The 13,465-nt window shown below is 44.6% G+C and overlaps 1 protein-coding gene across 13 annotated transcripts in view; it reads right to left on the bottom strand.

The window, feature by feature from the left end:
- The window catches only part of LOC123767372 (uncharacterized), a 648,238-nt gene that overhangs the window by 231,391 nt on the left and 403,382 nt on the right, over positions 1-13,465 (bottom strand). For all 13 annotated transcript variants that reach the window (XR_011224571.1, XR_011224570.1, XR_011224572.1 and 10 more), the window contains one exon: positions 4,209-4,381. Coding sequence is in view for 10 of the 13 variants with exons in the window: in XM_069312920.1 (XP_069169021.1) it covers positions 4,209-4,381 (173 nt within the window). In the remaining 3 variants the exon portion in view is untranslated. The remainder of the gene's footprint in view (positions 1-4,208; positions 4,382-13,465) is intronic.

The raw sequence follows: 13,465 nt of genomic DNA, 5'->3' as shown, positions 1-13,465 counted from the left end.
TATTTCCCTCCAGAAGTGTTGCTGCGGCTGTGGTCCTGCTTTCAGCTGTTCATGAGGGGGTACCGGGTTGCTCAGCGGTTGCTCGAGAGGTTGTGCAGTAGTCTGAACTTCAACGTGCTGGTCTGCCCACAGGGTGGGGTTTGGCTTCGGTGTCTGTTTGGTTCCTTCAGAGACTCCCCTTCCACCTCTCTTGCAATCGTTGGGTTCGTCCTCTGGGGATCTTGTGTTGGTGCTACGTCACCAGCTTCCTCTTTGGGGTTTTTGGGGTTCTGTGCCTTAGCACCTCCCCGAGTCCGTCCGTTGGGCTCACAGCACAGTTCGGGAGTTCGTGGCTGTCTGGTTTGCGCTTCAGAGGGTTCAGGTTACTCGGTGCTTTACCAACCAGCTCCATTCGGACTGTTCTCTGGCGGTTCTTTGCCGGAACCACAGGGTTTCTCTTAGGTGTTTGACCTTTGGGGTTGGTCCCTTTGAGTGGCTCATTTGCTGGAATTTCGAGGTTTGGCTAACTGTGAGGTTCATGTCCAGGGTGTGTCCTACGGCCTTTCGGACAGCCTGTCTCGGTTCATTCCTCTGTTCGCAGATTGGCCAGTTGTAGCCGACTCATTTTGTTGGCTCTGCCGAACATATGAACTCCTGGCCATGAACACCTTCGCGTCGGCGTGGTCTAGGCGTCGCCCATTCTATGTGGCGCCCTTACCTGTCTGCGAGGCATTCACGGTGGATGCCTTTCGGCAGGACTGGTCGAGGTGGGGGGTACCTGTTCCTCTTCTCCCGGTCCAGCTGTTGCTTCGGGTTCTGGATCGGTTGCAGCCCATTCCCATGGGAGTAGTCCTTATGGCTCTTTGGTGGCCGGCCCAGCTTTATTTTCAGACGCTGCTTCATAGGTGTCTGAACCCGGGGCATTTTCCCGCAGCTCCGCTTGTTTTGGCAGGTCGGATCAGTCCTGTACGTGACTGGTTCGGCCTTCTCCTCGGCTCTTCGCGTCTGGTTTTTTGATGTGGGTATCACCATCTCTGTGATGATCAGGTGGTTTTGTCGTCGGTGTCCCACCTGCGAGCTTCGTCTCGGCGACAGTATGACGTTCCTGGTGTTTCTATGCACTTTTTCTTGCTCTTCGTAGGTTGTCTTCTCTTTCGCATCGGGTTGTCTTGTCCTCTCTTGGATTTTCTGGACTATAGTATATTGATGTTTCTTACTGTCGCCTCATTTTGTGCGGCGCTGGCAGAGCTGCTCCGGCTTGCGTTCGGGGTGGATGTCACGTCTGCCTCGTTTCGTACGCTTTCTCGTGTTTTGTTTCACCTCTGGCCTGCTCATGCGTCGCCTGAGCCGTCCTTGTCCTTGATCAGGGTGCCTTCTTATCTTCTCCTCAGTTTGTGGTAGCCCCTTCGGTTCAGGTTTCTGCTCTTTGGTTCTGGTGGTAGCTTTGTACGTTTGCAGCCTTTCTCCGTCCTGGCTATAGTTGAGACAGCTGCTTTCCGGAGGGGTTCTTGGGTGCTTGATTGGTTTGACCAGGTGTGCGTCCTGTGTTATCCGGTTGCGCTTTTTGCCGTTTCCTGTATACCGTGTCTGGGGATGCGCTTGAGGTTGATCCGGTGCCTCTCGTTCCCTGTTTCAGGGCTCGGGTCTCCCAGGTCGTCCGCAGAGTTTTTCAGTTTTCCAGCCTGTGGTCTGTCATTGAGCCCATGCTGTTCGGACGTTTGCAGCTTTTGCCGCTGTGTTGGTGACGTCTAGGGCTCATTTCGGGAGCAGGGATTTGAGCGTCACACAGTTTTTGCTTTTATTCACTATATACAGACGTTATATATAAGTATCTACATTCGTGTTCACCTTAACAAACCACTAAGTTGGCATGCTGAGTGGCAGTGCCAGTGGCTGCCACTTCCTCCGTCGCTCAAGTCACCTGACTCGCCCACATTCTCCTTCCACAATACTGTTTTTGCTTTTATTCACTATATACAGACGCTATATATAAGTATCTACATTCGTGTTCACCATAACGAACCCCTAAGTTGGTATGCAGATTGGCAATGGCAGCCCGGCACTGGCTGCCACTCCCTCTCTCCCTCACCTCACCTGACTTGCCACCATTCTCCTTCCACCATACTGTTTTTGCTTTTATATACAGACATTATATATAAGTATTTACATGTTTTGTTCACCATAACTGTGCATCTAAGCTTGTATGGTGAGTAAAGGCACAAAGACGTAGCTACTCACACAGTCAGCTGGTGGCGGCCGCCTTCAAGGACAGACGCACTAATATTTCTCCTCCAACAATATTGTTTGTGGTGTTATTATGCTATATACACACATTATACATAAGTATCTACCTGTTTTATTCACCATACTTGTACAAGTAAACTGGTATGGTGCCCAAAGATCATAGTGGTCACCAGTAAACAACATGACAAGTTGTGCAGACGACGCCACCTCCCTCACCAAAATGGCGGCTTCCAACCTACTCCTATTGTTGTTTATACCCTCTATACACACGTTATATATAAGTATCTACATTTGTGTTCACCATAGTGAACCACTAAGCTGGTATGGTGAGTGCGGTCAATAAAAGGTGGCCACACACAGTCAGAAGACAATGCCACCACCCTCCCTCCATGGAGCACAGCGCTAAATATCACCACAATCCTGCTATTATCAGAACCCTGGTCAGTTTTATCACAGTCAGGGGTCTTCTGTATTAATATCATCGCTACATAATAGCATGAACAAGTATATTATGGCATTTTTAGGCGATGCTGTGGTCACAACCTGAACAGCAGTGCTGAGAGCTCATGCTGTGTGCGTCAGGCTTGGTTGCTCACTCAATACTGAGGCCCCTAACACCCGGGAATTTGGCCCACGATTTAAAAAAAAAAATGGCGTCTGTTTACAAGAACCCTGATAAAGGTGTGGTGAACTCCGTGTATCCAAGTGCCGTTTAAATCTTGCGTAGTACTCCAAAGCATCATATGATGCAATGCGCAACTTAACCCTTTAGCTGCGCAACACGCCTGCAGGCCCAGGCTTAGGGTGCGCAACGCGCCCCCGGGTGTTTTTATTTTTCACGTTCCATTCAAAACTCCCGCGGCTACATGGGGTTCACATCAGCTTCCTTAGGGGTCTTGTAAACAGACGCCATCTTAAAAAAAAATCATGGTCCACATTGCCGGGTGTCAGAGCCTCAGTAGTGAGTGAGCAACCAAGGCTGGCGCTCGCAGCATGAGCGCACAGCACTGCTGTTCAGCGTGTGACCACAGCATTGCCTAATATTGTCAAAATATATATATAATCTGTTTTATTTAGCCATGATGGTATTATAGAAGAGCCCGAGTGTGATAATGACTGGGTACAATGTTCAAATATCAGTGATTCAATGCTGTTCACGATGTTCACAGCGTTAGCCACAGCACCACAGCATTATTTCCTCCATCTAGGAATCTTCAAACGACTTTTTAGGTTCCTTTTCAAAATAAACTTGTGGTCAATTATTCATTCACAGGTATTAGTGACCAAGATTGTGGTTATAATGAGCGTTGTGCGGAGGAAGGAGAAATTTTGGTGAGGGAGGGAGGAAGGAAGAGAATTGAGGTAGCCTCACTGCATGGCAGTAACTCTTGTTTTGCTCACCGTACTAGCTTCGTGGCTCGCTATGGGGAACACACATGTGGTATTTTGGTGAGGGCGGTGACGTCGTAATCGTGGCATCGTCTGCTGTCTGCTGTATGATTTGTCATGCAGTGTATGGTGGCCACTGTACTGTTTGGACACAATACCGGCTTACTTGCATAGTTATGGTAAATAAAACATGTAGATAGGTATATATAACATGTGTAAATTGTGTAATAAATACAATAACAGTATGGTGGGAGGAGCAATGTTGGCAAGTAAGATGATGGAGTGAGGGAGACTGGCTGGGTGTGGCTGCTCACACTCACAGTGTTCTGAATGTGTTGATGGTGAATGTATATAGTGTGTGACAGTGTATAGTCTGTAAATAGATTGTAACTGAAAATCTTTTAATTAAGATACAAAAAGCAAAATCACATATTTTAGAATTTCAATATTATTATTATTACTGGATTTCACACTTTTTTTTTAAATATGATCTAAAAACCCAGTTAAAAAGAGAGCTAATGTGGCCAACAAGGGTAGCCAACAATCAAACCTCTATGAAGCATAGCAATCTAGCAGAGCACAGACTGACCCCTCACCTGACAGAAGGCACCAGTGTAGCCATTGGTGCACAGACAGGAATGATTGGTTCCCTCAGTGATGCAGCGACCACCATTAAGGCAGGGAGACGGGTCACACGTGGCCACTCCTGACACCCGTACACCAACACTTCCAACACCCACACCCATGGATCGGTTCAACCACCCTGGGTCTGCCAATGCAAGCATGAAAAAAAAAGAATTATGAGTCCACTATATATATAATTCTAGATGGGTTACCCAGCAGTACCTGGGTCAACCCCGTGCCTATGCCTCTACCAAACATCCTATATAACAGGTCTTCTCCCCTTCCCCCCCACCACATGCACCTTCCCGATTTCCCCCACCACTGTACACATCTTCACACCCTTCTCACACATACCCTCCCAGTATCCCCCTAAGCACATACTACCCATATCCCACCACACACCCTCCCAGTCTCCACTCACCCATATGATCTCCCCCTCCCCCCCAAAAAACCAGCGTTGAATGTAATGAAACGCTTTTTCCTGTGTGAGCCCTGGAGGCTCCTCGGAGCTATCAGACTTATATATACACTATATTAGTCTGGGGTATCAGTCAAAGAAGTTCAGCCTACCGGGGACCACAAGCCAGAACCTGGCCTCCCTCAGAGGCAGGGGGAACATTAGCCTATGGAAACTTCCATGTGTTTGGGAGCATTCCATGTCTGCCATCGACCGGGGTTTGGCACCCAGAAAGGTAGGCATAACAAAACAGACCCCACTTGGTAAGAAATTTCTACCGAAGACCGAACAGAGAGGCATGCAGAACTTCCCAAAACCTAAAGAAACAAGTAAACAAGCAAATGTCATACACCACTGCTGCAACACTTGTCCATGCAGCCCTCCCGTGCCCAGGAGGGGGGAGACCAAGACCCCCTCCCCCATGCTTACTACTCACACCTTGGTTCAGAGCCTGAGCATCAAAAACGAAAACAGTCGACCAGAGGGAGGGTGGCAAGTAGTCTCTGAGGCTTCTTCTCTTGCCTGCCATTCCACCGAGTCTTGATCTTGTTGACGCTATTGTCACTCACATTGTGGATGCACTCGAGACGGTGCTGGTCCGCCTCGTCACTAATTCTTTCCGCAGTCCGTCCTTCCCATTCCTGAGGCTGACCCGTCTCTCCTCTCCTCTGCTTCTTCTACAGTTGACGTCTATTCTTCCGCATTTGCCTCTGCTATCTCCAATGCGTTTGAATCGATACTGGACAACGTCCTTTGGAACTCTTTGGCGAGCCTTCCCTGTGTCTCTCCCCCAGGCTCCCTTGCCGCACATCTCTGCCCCCAGTACTAAGTGGAAGCAATCCTCTGTCGTCCCAATTTCCAAGCGCCCTGCCACCTTGCCTGATGGGCCTCTTACATTGCGTTCTCCCGTGACTTGTCCTTGCACCCTTCCTAGGTCTTTCTCACGTTGTCCTGCTGGCGCTTCTGCTGAGTCCGATGCGTTAGCGTCCCAGTCGTGAGGCTCCGGATGCCATCTACGTACCTTGCCTGTCCCGTTTTGACTTCCTCTACACTTTTACACAGGTGGAAATTAAGTGCCCAAATGAGCCATAAAGACATTAGAAAGAATTTTTTCAGTGTCAGTAGTAGACAAATGGAATGCATTTGGAAGTGATGTGGTGCAGGCTGACTCCATACACAGCTTCAAGTGTAGATATGATAGAGCCCAGTAGGCTCAGGAACCTGTACATTAGTTTGATTGACAGTTGAGACGGGATCAAAGAGCCAGAGCTCAACCCCCGCAAGCACAATTAGGCAACTACAATTAGGCAATTAGGTAAGCACATTCGCACTTGCCTCCTTCACATCCTTTGCCCTCACCCATCGTTTCTTGCCTCCATCCCTCACTTTCTTTACTGTGGCGACGCTTTGCGTTCGCCTTCTGTATTCTTTCTTCCCATCCTACGTTCCTTTCCTCTTGTTTATTTTCCCCACTTATCCTCACCTGCCTTGACGGCATCGTTCTCTTTTGACTCTGGCACGTCATGACTGTTGATGTGTTGTTGTGCATTGTTATATACACATCTTTCTACATTACCACTAGTGTAGTCATCGGGAGGATATACCTTCATGCAAACTGCATGTATTGCAAAGAAGAAGGGAGCCTCGGGGGCTCACCCAGAAAATGGCATTTCATTACATTCAATGCTGGTTTTCTGTGGGGAGCCCCTCCAACTCCCTGGAGCTACCTAACCAAAGACAAGTAAAAGAGAGTTACCTGAGGAGCGGATACCATGCAAACATCAACTTGAAAGGCAAGACAACTGGCTGCAGCCTGCACCCCAAAGCCACACATGAACGACTGGGACCAGGAATATTGACCAAATAACGGACAGCCACGACCCTGTTCGACCTCTAAAACCCCCGTGCCCGAATGTCAGCCCAAGATATGTTGCCGAACACGACAGCAAAAGCAGCACACTTACGAACGTCATGGGCACGAGGGTACAGTGCTGTCTGCCTAAATTTAATAACCCTGCAGACGACCTGGGGTTTATTCCATTCCTGTGGACGACCTGGAGAAGCTCAGTTAGCGTTGCACGATAAGAGGCGACAATATTAAGTATCAAATGACAGTCCTGAAAAGGCCAAGAAAGGACAAAACAACCCAATCGAAAACTGAAGACAACCTACGGAGAGAGAAAAAGGCCAAAAAAATGCCAGGAAACTTCATACTGTCGCCAAGACGAAGCTCGCAGGTGAGACACACCATCAAAGAAGCCACCTGATCACCAAACAAGTGGTGCTATACTCGTGTCGAGAAGACCAGACTCAAAGAGCGGAGGAGTAGAGCGAACCAGCTATGTACCGGTCTCATCTGCTGAAAGAGGTAGAACCGCAGAAAGCACCCCGTATTCGGACACCGAACAAGCAGCACCTGAAATCAAAGCTGGGCCGGCCCCCAAGGGACCACAAGGGCGACTCTCCACAGTAAGACTCCAAAGAGCCATAGAACCCAAAGCAACAGATGGACTGAGGGGGGGAAAACGAAGTGGTATAGGTAACCCCACCTTTATCAGTCCTACAGAAAGGCGACCACTGCAACAGCTTCACAGTTTAACATTTAAATAAATAAATAAATAAATAAATATGTTTATTCAGGTAAGGTACATACATACAAGTGATGTTACATTAATGGATTGTTATATAGATAGAGCTAGTACATACAATGCCTAAAGCCACTATTACGCAATGCGTTTCGGGCAAGAAAAACATTAATATCTAGAACTTAATACTAATTGAGCATAAAGAATAAAAAGTGTTGAAAACAAATACAAATAAAGATAAAAAAAAAAAAAAAGGGGAACATGACTGAAAAATCAGCACAAATACAATAGGTTAACAAACAGTATTGATTAAAAAAAAAAAAAAAAAAAATTTACAGACATGGGTTGACAATAGAGGAGTGAGGTAGGTTACAGGGAATTTATTAGGTAGTGCTTCGTTTTTATCTTAAACTGGTTGAGAGAGGTACAGTCTTTAACATGGTTGGGAAGGTCATTCCACATTCTGGGCCCCTTGATTTGTAGAGCATTTCTAGTTTGATTAAGTCGTACTCTAGGAATATCAAAACTGTATTTATTTCTGGTGTGGTGCTCATGGGTTCTGTTACAACCTTCAATGAAGCTTTTGAGGTCAGGATTGGCATTACAGTTCAGCATTTTATATATGTATAATACACAAGAGAGAATGTGCAGTGACTTAATATCTAACATATTCAGAGATTTGAGTAAGGGTACCGAGTGATGTCTGGGGCCAGAGTTGGATATTGTCCTAATAGCAGCTTTGTGTTGGGTAATGAGAGGACGTAAATGATTTTGGGTAGTAGAACCCCAAGCACAAATACCATAGTTGAGTTATGGATAGATGAGGGAGTAATAGAGAGTAACCAGGGCCGGGCGGGGTACATAATATCTGATCTTAGAAAGAATGCCAATAGTTTTTGAAACTTTTTTTGATATATTTAGAATGTGACCCTGGAAATTCAGCTTGTGGTCGATGAGAACGCCAAGGAATTTGCCATCTAATTTGTTACAAATTTGGGTATTGTTTATTTTGAGATTTATCTGATTAGAGGATTTATTGCCAAACAGAATATAAAACGTTTTGTCAATGTTAAGGGTGAGTTTGTTGGCGGTTAGCCAAAGATGGACTTTCTCTAGCTCAGTATTTACTGTGGCATTTAGAGCAAGGGGGTCAGGACTGGAGTAAATGAAGGTTGTGTCGTCAGCAAATAGAATTGGTTTCAGGTGTTGGGAGGCATTTGGAAGGTCATTAATGTAGATGAGAAAGAGGAGAGGGCCAAGTATGCTGCCCTGAGGAACACCAATGTTGATGAGTAGGGTGGGAGAAATTGTATTATTCACAGAAACATACTGGAGCCTGTCAGTAAGATAAGATTTGAGGTATTGCAGGGAGTGTCCTCTGACTCCATAATGATGTAATTTAAGAAGAAGGTTTTGATGGTTGACAGTGTCAAAAGCCTTACGCAGGTCCACAAATAACCCAACAGGAAACTCCTTTTTATCAAGAGCTGCGTGAATTAAGTTAATCATACTAATAAGTGCATCGTTAGTGCTTTTTTTGGGTCTGAAGCCATATTGACAAGAGCTAAGTATATTGTGTTTGGCTAGAAAAGAGTAAAGCTGCTTGTAGATTAGTTTTTTGAATATTTTTGACAAGTTAGGCAGGATTGATATAGGTCTGTAGTTGTTAACATCTGTGAGATCACCACATTTGTGGACAGGGGTTACTCTTGCTTTTTTTAGAATGTCAGGAAAGGTTTGGAGTTCAAGTGACTTGTTGATGAGCAATGCAATAGCAGGGGCTAGAGATCTGGAGGCTTTTTTGTAAATTAAAGTTGGTATCTCCTTGAGGGCACTAGACTTGGTTTTAAGGGAAAGGATTATTTCATTGACATCAGTGGAACTAGTAGGCTTTAGGTACAGCGACTGGATAGTTACCTGTAAGATAGTCCTTAACATCAGTACAGGAAGATGGAATATCATTTGCAAGGGATGACCCAATGGAAGAGAAGAACCTATTGAACTCAATAGCAGAATCAGAGGCTGAAAGCTGACCAGCGTTATTGGAAAGGAGTGTTGGTTTGTTATTTAAAATCTTCTTTGATCCCAATATTTCTGAAATTGTGCTCCAAGTTTTTTTAATGTTGCTCTTTATTTGGGTAAATTTATCTTCATAGTATTTAGTTTTGGCTCGTCTAATTATTTTAGATAGCAATAACGAGTAATTCTTTGAGAATTCTTTGGAGACTGTTCCTAGCCTATACTTCTTCTCAAGGTCTTGTTTTTTGTTAATGGATTTAAGTATTCCCTTTGTTAGCCAAGGATTGTTAAGTCTTTTGCTTGTGACTTGTTTTGTAAGCATAGGACAGTGGGTGTTATAAAGGCTAAGAGTTGTTTGAAGAAAAGATTGCACTGCTAGGTTGATGTCCCCTATGTTACCTAACTCGGACTCCCAGTTGACATTATCAGCAGCAGTTATAAAATTGTTTATAGCAGTTTCATTGTGCAGCCTAAAGCTTAACTCCCTTGTCTCTAGAGGTGGTTTGCTAATGTTAGTTAAGAGAAATGTGGGGTAATGGTCTGTAGTGCTATCGGTGATTATACCTGAAGTAAGCGGAGAGGTTATGTTGGTCCAGATGTGATCTAGAGTCGTAGCAGTACTATCAGTGATTCTAGTTGGTCTAGTGATTAAGGGTATGAGGAAGCAGGAATTCATACAGTTGAGGAAGCTAACAGCAGTAGGGTGTTCAGGCTCGCAGAGGTCAATATTAAAGTCCCCTGCGATAATTAGATGGTTTTTGTTCAATCTGTTATCTAGTATTAGATTTCTAAGGTTTGAGTTGAATTCAGACACATCAGTGTTAGGAATTCTATAGACTGCACCCACAGACAGGACAGACTCGGCACCCTTGACTCTGAAACTGGCGAAGATATACTCCCCACAGCAGTCTCTAGTTCTAATTATTTTTAAGCATGTTAGTTCATGGTGGTAATAAAGAGAAGTACCACCACCACTCTGCATTTGACGACAGTTGTGAATTGCCGAGTAGTTAGGCATGTTAAAGAGTTGAGCATTATCCTCTTTCAACCACGTTTCAGTAAGTATAAAAAAAGAGAATTTGTTGTCAATAGTTTCAATCAAGGCACTAACATCATCGAAGTGTTTACCTAGGGATCTAACATTCAAGTTGATTAACATAAACATTAGGCTTGAAGTCAGAAAGGAACTGGCATCAAATCCTAAATTGGGGCAAAACACAGTAGACCGAAGTAAGTCTCTGATAATTTTTGGTTGCAAAGAAAAGGAGATAACATCCAGGTCAGAAAGAGCTGTAGAAGAAAAGAAAGTAGTAGATAAAATTACTGGCCTCGTGGAAGGTCTTCCTACCATCGAGAATGTATGTGACTACAGGAGGATTGGAAAGTACATAAAAGGGAAAGATCAACCTTTGAGGATCATCCTAAACGGTGCCAAACAGATAGGAAAAAGTACTAAGGAATGCTAGAAAATTACAAAGTGATGAGATAGAGAAAGTATGGTCGTTAAGATAAGATCTTACAAAGGAAGACAGAGAGAAGCTGAAATTGAACCTTGCCGAGGCAAAACGTTTAAATGTGAGCAGGAATGAAGAAGAAATCAATTCTTTTTTCTACAAAGTGATAGGGGTAGGCAGACCAGTAAAGTGGTACATAAAGGCAAACCAACAAAAGGATTAGAGAGAGGGGGGGGGGGGAGTGAAGAATAAGGAGAGGGGGAAGAAGTTCCTGAAAATTGCATACACCAACATAGATGGAGTGAGATCAAAGATACTGGAGTTAAGTGATGTAATACAGCTGCAGACACCAGACAATGTTGCAGTCACAGAGACAAAACTTGAAGAAAAAATTTAAAATGAGGTCATATTCCGAACAGGCTACTCGGTCTGGAGACGAGACAAAAATTAGGAAAGGTGGTGGCGTTGCTGTGCTGGTGAAAGAACACCTAAAGGTAAACGAAATAATAATTGTCAATCCACGAGAAGTTGACATAATAGCACTAGAGATATGCAATCAGGATGATAAACTAATGATCATAAATGCATATAGTCCACCGCCAAGCAACACATGGACAAAGGAGGAGCTAGATAATAAACGAGAGGGTCTTATAACAGTAATGAGAGAAATTATAGTCAGAGCTGATAAAGATAGATCACGACTTGGTAGTCGGTGACTTCAACTAAAAATCCATAAACTGGGAGGCATATGAAGCTAGAACGGAGGATTTCGGACTTGTAGATTCGTAAACCTCATCCTGGAAACATTCATGTTTCAACATGTTAAACAAGCTACGAGGATGAAGAAAGGAGATGTTCCCTCCATGCTGGATTTGATATTTACCAGGAAAGAAGAAGAGATATTTGACATTCAGTACCTCCCTCCCTTAGGTAAAAGTGACCATGTCTTATTGGGAATAAAGTATGCTATGCGTTATAATTTGGAAGAAAATGAAATTGAAGCAGTTGAAAAGCCTGATTTCAGGAGAGGTCATTATGGGAAACTCAGATATTTCTTTAAGGAAATTGACTGGAAAGACTTGCTGTTAAGACATGAAGTAAATGAGATGTATGTCAAGTTTTGTGAAATACAGTATATGATAAAAGGCACAAAAAAATTTATTCCAAAGCAGAGATGCAGAACTAGGAAACAGGATTGGTTCAATAAAAATTGCGAGAGGGCCAGAGACCAAAAGATACAAAAATGGAATCAATATAGGAAGAGGCCAAACCTCCAAACATACCAGCGATACAAAGATGCGAGAAACAACTACATGGCAGTGAGGAGTGGCAGAAAGAAATTTTGAAAAAGGGATTGCAGACAAACGTAAAACAGAGCCAGGTCTATTCTATAAATTGATAAAAAAAAACAAATTGCATGTAAAGGATAATATTCAGAGGTTGAAAATGGGAAATAGATTCACAGAAAATGAAAAGGAAATGTGTGAAACATTAAACGAAAAGTTCCAAAGTGTGTTTGTACAAAATGAAATCTTCAGGGAACCAGACACAATAAGAATTCCAGAGAACAGCACAGAGCACATAGAGGTGTCTAGAGATGAAGTGGAGAAAATGCTAAAGGAGCTAAGTAAGAACAAGGCAGTTGGTCCAGATGGAGTTTCACCATGGGTTCTGAGAGTGTGTGCACCTGAGCTCAGCATTCCACTTCAACTGATTTTTCAGGCATCCCTGTGTAAAGAAGTTGTAGCTGAAGTGTGGAAAAAAGGCTAACATCGTCCCAATCTACAAAAGTGGCAGCAGGGAAGACCCCCTCAATTAAAGACCTGTATCACTGACAAGTGTAAGTCAAAATATTGGAAAAATAATTAAAACTAAATGGGTAGAACACCTAGAGAAAAATGATATATCAGACAGACAGTATGGTTTTCAATTTGGAAGATCTTGTGTAATGAATTTACTCTGTTTCTATGATCGAGCCACAGAAATTTTACAGGAAAGAGATGGTTGGGTTGACTGCATGTATTTGAACCTAAAAAACCAGTGTTGAATGTAATGAAACGCCATTTTCTGGGTGAGTCCCGGAGGCTCCCCGGAGCTATCCCAGGCTGATATGCTAATGTCAGACTTTGGCATCAGTCATGTGTATGGAGTTCTTAGGCCTACCGGGGACCACAGCCAGAACCGGGCCCCCTCAGAGAGGCAAGGGGAGTAATGGCCTATAGAAGCCCCCATGTGGTTGGAAGCATTCAATGTCTGCCATTGACCGGAACAGGCACCCAGGTAAGCGCCTCAAAACAAACCCCTATTCTGGTTAAAATTGCTACCAAAAGCCGAACTAGTGGATAGAACTCCCCAACCGAAAACAAGCAAACTAGTGTGACGTCACACACCGCCGCGCCGCTCCCCCCTCCCCGGGAGGGGGAAGGGGGAGCCCCAGGCCCCCCACGCCGGCTACCCACACCTCAGTTCTTGAGGCTGGATGTCAAAAACACGAAAAAACGCCGACCGCAGGGAGGGAGGGATGCCGGGGAGCCTCTGGGACTCACCCAGAAAATGGCGTTTCATTACATTCAACGCTGGTTTTCTGGGGGGAGCCCCGTTGGCTCCCCGGAGCTAACTACCCACAGACGGAAAAAAGAGGGACTTACCCGGGAGGCGGTCGTTGCTCACTCCTCAACTCGAAGCCGAGACAACTGGCTGCAATCGCCGACCCA

This window comes from Procambarus clarkii, chromosome 74, assembly GCF_040958095.1.
Source record: "Procambarus clarkii isolate CNS0578487 chromosome 74, FALCON_Pclarkii_2.0, whole genome shotgun sequence".
In the NCBI taxonomy this organism is placed as follows: Eukaryota; Metazoa; Arthropoda; class Malacostraca; order Decapoda; family Cambaridae; genus Procambarus; species Procambarus clarkii.
Note: the sequence above shows the minus strand (reverse complement) of the source record. Positions and strands in the feature narration are given on the sequence as shown.